Here is an 8,094-nt window from a genome sequence, read left to right on the forward strand (position 1 = left end):
TTAATAGAAAATTTTAAAAAAAATGTAGTTGATGTGGCATCCAGAGGAAAATAGTGAACAGAAACTACATCTTGAAAATTATTGAGAATGAAGCAGAGAGACATAGAGATCACATTTTTAAATATAAGGGAAATCAAGAGACATGACAAACAGAATGAACAGACTAAACATTCATCTACTCAAATTTCCAGAATGAGAAGAGAAAATGAGACACTAGCTTTATCGAGTTAATGGCTATGAATTTTCCAGAACTGATCAAAGATAGGACTCCTAAAATTCAAGGATTCCAACAAAGCCCTGGCAGGAAATAGAAAAGATACCTTCACCTTATCACATCATAGTGAAATTATAGATAGAATATCTTAAAAGTTGTCAGCAAGAAAAGACAATCAGACTGACAGATGAATTTTTTTCATCAACCATGGAAGCAAGGAACATGAGAGTAAAATCTTTAATAAATTAGAAAAGAACAAACAAGTAAATATTCATCTTAGATCTATATACCTGGTAAAGACATTCTTTAAAAATAAGGATAAAATAAATAAATTTCCAGATAAATAAAAACTAAAACTCTCTCATGAACAGATCCTCACAAAGGACATTTAAAAGTATGTACTTAAGATGGTAGGAAAGTTATCCAGATAATCTAATTTATGTAAAGAAATGTGATAAAAGTGGTAGTAAATACGAGGATTAATTTTAAGAGTGACCATGTACAACAAGAATAAAGACAAAAATAAAATAAAATATAAGACAATAGCACAACAACATGTATAGTCCTTGTACGGCTTTAAGGAGCAAGAAGCAAAAGCAACACTACTGACATTTAAGACCAGATTGATAACTCTTTGTGAGAGTTTTCTTGTGTATCATAAGCTATTCAACAGTATCTCTGGTCTCCAACCACTAGAGGCCAGTAGCAGTCTCCCAACTGTAACAACCAAAACTCTCTCCACACTGTCTAACCCCCACACCCGACACCCCACAACCCCTCCCTGAGGAGAACTGTCCCTAGTTGAGAACCTTTGTTCTAGAGCAGTGGTTCTCAACCTTCCTAATGCCACGACCCTTTAATACAGCTCCTCATGTTGTGGTGACCCCCAACCATAAAATTATTTTTGTTGCTACTTCATAACTGTAATTTTGCTACTGTTATGAATCGTAATGTAAATATCTGATATGCAGGATGTATTTTCATTGTTACAAATTGAACATAATTAAAGCATAGTGATTAATCACAAAAACAATATGTAATTATATATGTGTTTTCTGATGGTCTTAGGCGACCCCTGTGAAAGGGTCGTTCGACCCCCGAAGGGGTTGGGTGTCACAGGTTGAGAGCTGCTGTTCTAGAATGACCACTAAAATAATGTCTCTAATTTAAGATGGAACACTTGCTCTGTATCAAACCCCACTAAAATAAAAATGGTGAGATATCCTTTAAAAGTCCTAAACCCACAAGAAGAGGGAAAATAAAGAAGAGCCAACAGTCACAACACTCTGGAAGTTGAGACACAGATGAACAAGAAAGCAGAATCTAAACTGGTGGGAGTAGGGAATGAAGTTGGGAAGGGAAGATGAAATCCAATAAATTTATAGAGAAGAATCTTCAAATGGCTCAAGAACTGACGGTATTCCTGGAATTGGGGCTGAAAGCAGGGATACTACCGGGCTGCTGGTAGTGCACCTCTTCCTTATCTCAGCACAAGTATAGGTATTTATTCCCTCTCAAAAGAGAAAAACAGTACAATTCTTAGTTGGAAGACAACTAAGACAACATAATTAGGACATGGGTACCAACAGAAAGAGGGACTAAGGGATTATATGCAAACTGAATGCTAACTACCAAGATCCTGGCAGCCCTGACTTTCTACATAGAAGATTTTAAGACTTCTGTGGAAACCGATTAGTCTAAAACAGTGGTTCTCAACCTGTGGGTCGCGACCCCTTTGGCAGCCGAACGACCCTTTCACAAGGGTCGCCTAAGACCATCCTGCATATCAGATATTTACATTACGATTCATAATAGTAGCAACATTACAGTTATGAAGTAGCAACGAAAATAATTTTATGGTTGGGTCACAACATGAGGAACTGTATTTAAAGGGCTAGAAGGCTGAGAACCACTGGTCTAAAAGGAAAGAGCTAATGGTTCTAACACTGGGGACTCACCAATAAGCAGATGATCCGCCTGCCATAAAGTTCAAAATGCCTTGCAAATGTAAGAAAAAAATGATTTCCAACCAGAATTCTACATTCAGGCAAACTAGCAATTAAATATGAGAGCAGAATATAGACATTTTAACAAAGTCTCAACTTTGCCTCCCATGCACAACCTTTCCCAAGAACCAGAAGATATGACTCAGCCACTTTGAAAATATCTATTTTTATACAATTTGTAAGCGGAGACTCTGATATACAAAACACTCTTTTATCTAATGAAATTGTAAGCTAAAAAAACATGTTAAAAGTTCTAGTGTGTACTTTAAAATTCCTTTAAATTATTCTACAATTTAGCCCTTTCCCCAATCTCCCAAATTACAAGATTTTACTTTATTGTTGATACACAGGATAATTTATTTTCAAATCTTTCTAGGTCTACAATTCAAATAGTTTTTCTAACATTTTTTTATTACAATAACCAGAAACAATTTCTCTCACTATTCTCAATCTCATTCTTGAACACTAAACGTACAATTTACCACCAGACCAGAGCTATTAATAACCAACTAAAACACAGGACAGAAGAGGGGTTATTAACTACAAAAAGCTTTTAGATTCAGTTAAATACAAGAGGTGTTACCTGATTTTTCCAGCTCCTGAAGATACGTTTTTATTATACAAGCCAGCTGTTTTTTATAAGGGCAGGGTGTTCTATGCAAGTGCTGAGCCCCAGTTTATTGAACAGCAGGATTTAACACCCTTTTATGAACCCTAATGAAGCTTTTCCTGCATTTCTAGACAGTCCCAAGGAATCTCTACAAACCTCTGAGGTAAGTATTTCTCAAAATACAGCTGGCCAATTCACTGCACCACCCTTTGAGAAGTGTGGGGAAAGGTGAAACCAAGGGTACAGGGGAAAGATAGTATGAACACCTGTCAGAGAAAATAATGATTTTGAAATACACTGTAAGACTTACTGGATGGCTCATTTGTAGCAGACCACTAGATTATACTTATCTCCCTTACATATAAATAAAAAGTGATCTTGTACCTCTGTCAGAAACTGAGAAATATCCTGGTAGCATACCAAACCAATAAAGTATCAGTTTTAATCAGTTAAATATTTGTTTTGGTGTATTTGACTAAGTCACATCATTTTTTTTTCCTTCCTTTTCTAAAAAAAAAAACATCACTGCATGGGCAGTAACAGTGATTGAAATATCACCTAGCACATGAGCACATGAGGGAAACCACTGACACTACACAACTTTAATCCAGTTAATTCTGCAACTAGTAAGCACACTACAAGGTTAGCTTCTGTCTATCAGTTAGAGATTAGACAGTAACTAGCATTAACATAATAAAACCTGCAAAGAAGATTTGATATTTTAGAGATTTCAAGTGCACTATCATTTCAATACCAAGACACAAACCTATTCACTCCTTTTGCTCTGAATGATTAAAAATAAAAGAAAGTTTTATAACTCACTGGTCAACTCCTTGATTACTCATACCTCTTGATCTCCTGGATTTTGGAAATCTTTGCTAATGCTTGTATCTCGAGTCCATCGAGGGGGTTTCCAAGTTCTTTCCTGTGTTCCTCTGTTATAGTAATAACTACGCCCCGAAGTATCTTTATGAGTTTCCCATTCTCCATTAATTTGAATTGCTGGGCTCCCAGGAAGTGGGGGAAGAGTAGACTGGGATATTTTCAGCTCTTGTAGATTAGCATAGACAGGAGAATCTGGACGTCCTTGATTTGGAGGTGTCGTTGCCTGTGAAAAATTTGAAGTATTCATATTTAAACTAGCATATCATTTATAAATTAAAATTAAATTAAACACAAGATTTATAAAGATACATCTTAAAATTCATTTTAAAACCTATACAGGAAGTTTCTTTTTAAGGAAGTAAAGATTTAACAGTTTCAATATCCCTAGTTTCAAAGAAATTAAAGATTCAAAGAGAATCCAGTGTGATTAATAACTTTCCCTCACTCTGAAAGAATATACAACTAGAAATCAGAAGCTGTGGGTTCTAGTCCAAGATGTGGCACTAACAAGTTATATGACACAGGATCAGATCACTTCATCTCTCTAAAAATGAATTTTTTTTATTGGTTGTAAATGAGGAAATTGAATTAAACAACCTGCGTCTCCTTTGGCTCTAAAATTCTATTATTTTAGGCAATTTTTAAAATATAAAGAGCCTTGCTCTAGCTGGTTTGGCTCAGTAGATAGAGCATCAGCCTTCAGACTGAATGGTCCCGGGTTCGATTCTGGTCAAGGGCACATGCCCGATTGCACACTCAATTCCCAGTAGGGGGTGTGCAGAAAGCAGCGGATCAATGATTCCCTCTCATCATTAATGTTTCTATCTCTCTCTCCCTCTCCCTTCTACTCTCTCTAAAAATCAATAAAAAATATTTAAAGATATATATAAAGACTTACACATGAGTAACTTAGCAACTTCTCAGAAAACTATCAAAAGAAATAATTTTATATTCAAAGCTTTAATATTAAATCAGGAATATAAATAAAAGAAAAAGGAGATAGATTACTTCAGCTAAGAATTTACTACATTCTATTCCTTCTCAGTTACAATTTCTAGGTAGCCATAAACATATAATTTAATTTATTCCTAGTTTCTTTGTGAACTTCCTAAAAGTGGAAAAGTAAGAATGAGCAATAACTCTCTGATTTACAAGCTTAATCTCAAACTAGATATTTTGTTTTAAATGTCTCACTACATGTCAAGAGCAGAATACTCTTCATACACTTTGCATAAAGACACTGTAAACTGGGTTGCTAGAATTCTAGTTGCTGAAAAAAAGCATTCGTCTGAGAACACCTTTTTATATTGTGCATGCACATTTATGTATATACTAGAGGCCCTGGGGGGGTGGGGAGATCCCTCAGCCCGGCCTGCCCCCCTCACATTCTGGGAGCCCTCAGGTGAGGGAGGCAACCTGGCCATCAGGGGAAGGCAACGCCCCATCACACCTCTGCTGTTGCCACTGCCAGCAGCCCAAGCCTCGGCTGGCCCTGGTTACCTGCGCCTCTGGTGGCCCTGAGCAGCTGGGCACCCGCCATCTGAGGCTTGCATGTGCCTCGGGCGGCCCTGGGCAGCTGGGGGGCTAAGGGGACTGGGGGACTCCGGAGGCAGGCACCTGCCACCCAGCAGGGTTAAGAGAACCGGTACACCTAGTATATCAAACTAAAAAGCTTCTGCACAGCAAAAGAAACCGTCAACAAAATAAAAAGGAAACCCACTGTATAAGAGAACGCATTCACCAATGATACATCTGATAAGGGATTAATTTCCAAAATATATTAAGAACTTATACAATTCAACATCAGGAAGACAAACATTCCAATTAAAAAATGGGCAAAGGACCTAAATAGACACTTCTCCAAAGAGGTCATACAGATAGACTAGAAATATATGAAAAAATGTTCAACGTCACTAATCATCAGAAAGATGCAAATTAAATAATAAAGAGGTATCACTTCATACCTGTCAGAATGGCTATCATCAACAAATAAACAGTAAGTGCTGCCAAGAATGTGGAGAAAAGGGAATCTTAACTTCAGTACACTGCTGGTAGGAATGCAGGCTGGTGCAGCTACTATGGAAAACAGCATGGAATTTCCTCAAAAAATTAAAAATGGAACTGCCATTCCGTTTTCGCTTCTGGGAATATATCCTAAGAATCCCAAAACACCAATCAGAAAGAAATATGCACCCCTATGTTCATAGCAGTGTTATCCCATATAATAAAAGCCTAATATGCCAAGTTATGGACTGAGCGCAACAGGCTGGACACTCCTTGGAGCCCTCCCGCGGCCCCTCCCCAGCCCCAATCGTGCATCAGTGGGGTCCCTCAGCCTGGCATGCATCCTCTCACAATCTGGGACCCCTTGGGGAATGTTGGAGAGCCGGTTTCAGCCCAACGGCAGAACAACCAGTCGCTATGATGCTCACTGACCACCAGGGGGCAGACACTCAACGCAGGAATTGCACCCTGGTGGTGAGTGCCCTCCCACAGTGGGAGCGCTGCTCAGCCAGAAGCCGGGCTCATGGCTGGCGAGCACAGCAGTGGTGGCGGGAGCCTCTCCTGCCTCCGCGGCAGCTCTAAGGATTTCCAACTGCCAGCTCACAGGGAGTGGGCCTAAGCTGTCAGTCGGACATCTCCCAAGGGCTCCTGGACTATGAGAGGGCGCAGGCCAGGCTGATGGACTCCCACACACACACCCGAGTACACAAATTTCGTGCACCAGGCCTCTAGTTTACAATAGTTAAGATCTGTTAACAGCCCAAGTGCCCATCAGTTGATGAGTGAATATAAAATCTATGGTATATTTACTCAATGGAATACTATGTGGTTGTAAAAAAAAAAAGAAGAAGAAGAAGAAGAAACTCGTACTCTTTGGGACAGAATGGATGGACCTGGAGATTAATATGCTAAGTAAAATAAGCCAGTCAGAGAAAGACAAGTACCATAGGACCTCACTTATATGCAGAATCTAATGAACAAAATAAACTGACAAGCAAAATAGGTCCAGAGGCATGGATACATGGAAGATCTCTGAGAGGAGGTAGATAGGGTGGGGAGTTTGGGGGGACTGGAAGAGATTAACCAAAGAACATACATGCATATACATATAGCCCATGGACACAGAAAATAATGTGGTGAAGGCCAGGGGTGGGACAGGGGCTGGGTGGAGGGGAGCAAAGAAGGGGAAATGGAGGTCATCTGTAATACTATCCACAGCAACAAAAACTATAAAGAAAAAGTCAGTAATAATACCAAGATGCTTTTATTCAACATTGTATTGGAGGTCCTAACAATGTACAAAGGTCTGAAAAATGAATTAAACTCATAAATACCTAGAAGAAAAAAATACTGACATTTGTCACTGACATAATCAATATCTGAAAACCCAAGTCCATGAAAATTACTAAGCTTTTTTGTTGTTTTTGTTGTTGTTGTTAACGCTCACCTAGGATATTTTTTCTATTGGATTTTTTTTTTATGGGAGAGTGAAAGGGAGATATAGAGAGAGATACAGAGAAAGAGGGAGAGAGAAAGAGAGAGAAACATCAATGTGAGAGGGGCACATCCATTAGCTGTCTCCCACTCATGCCCCAACCAGGGCTGGAGATAGAATCCACAATCAGGTACGTGCCCTTGACTGGAAATCAAACCCATGACCCTTCAATATGCAGGCTGACGGTTTAACCACTGAGCAATACTGGCCAGGGTGAAAATCACTAAGTTCAATTGGCTGGCCAGATACAAGATCATCTAGTCAGTTTCCCATATATAAGCAATGACAAGTTGGAATTAACAGGATAAAAAAATCTCATTCACACTAGGAAAACAAATATTTTAACACTAATAAGCTCTAAAAGAAAGGTAGAAAACCAAGTGAGGAATAGTAGTAGAACTTTCCTTAGGCACCGAAAATTATACTTGAATATACACACCTTTGTTCCTAAATGGAACAACTACACTTTGTAAACATGTACTTCTCCAATAATCTACTACTATAAATGCTACAAATTCAATGCAACGTTTAGCACATAATATGGTTAGTATAATGCCTAGCACACAGTAGCACTTAATGAAATTTACTGAATGAATGAATGAACACACATGTGAACAAAAGAATACAAACACACATGCCAAGTAAAAGCAAAATTAAAGACTTGGAATTGGTTACATGTGAGGAATCTAAGAAAACACCCACATTTCCAGTTTGGATAAAAGAATGGGCAGTTGTGCCAGCACCTAAGATAGAAACTACCTAAAAAATGAGTGTAAACTAAGGTAGGTGCTAATATTACAACTATGAATAAAAAAATTATTGTGCCTTAAGACTTCATAATATAGGAAAAAGAACATTATAAACTGATGAACAAAAATAG

At 38.3% G+C, this 8,094-nt stretch overlaps 1 protein-coding gene across 9 annotated transcripts in view; it reads right to left on the bottom strand.

Annotated features, from left to right (window-relative positions):
* Positions 1–8,094, bottom strand: part of ARHGAP12 (Rho GTPase activating protein 12) — a 199,358-nt gene that overhangs the window by 99,032 nt on the left and 92,232 nt on the right. For all 9 annotated transcript variants that reach the window (XM_015571421.1, XM_006775190.2, XM_015571424.1 and 6 more), the window contains one exon: positions 3,678–3,938. In XM_015571421.1, coding sequence (XP_015426907.1) covers positions 3,678–3,938 — 261 coding nt within the window. The remainder of the gene's footprint in view (positions 1–3,677; positions 3,939–8,094) is intronic.

Source organism: Myotis davidii, unplaced genomic scaffold (assembly GCF_000327345.1).
Source record: "Myotis davidii unplaced genomic scaffold, ASM32734v1 scaffold909, whole genome shotgun sequence".
In the NCBI taxonomy this organism is placed as follows: domain Eukaryota; kingdom Metazoa; phylum Chordata; class Mammalia; order Chiroptera; family Vespertilionidae; genus Myotis; species Myotis davidii.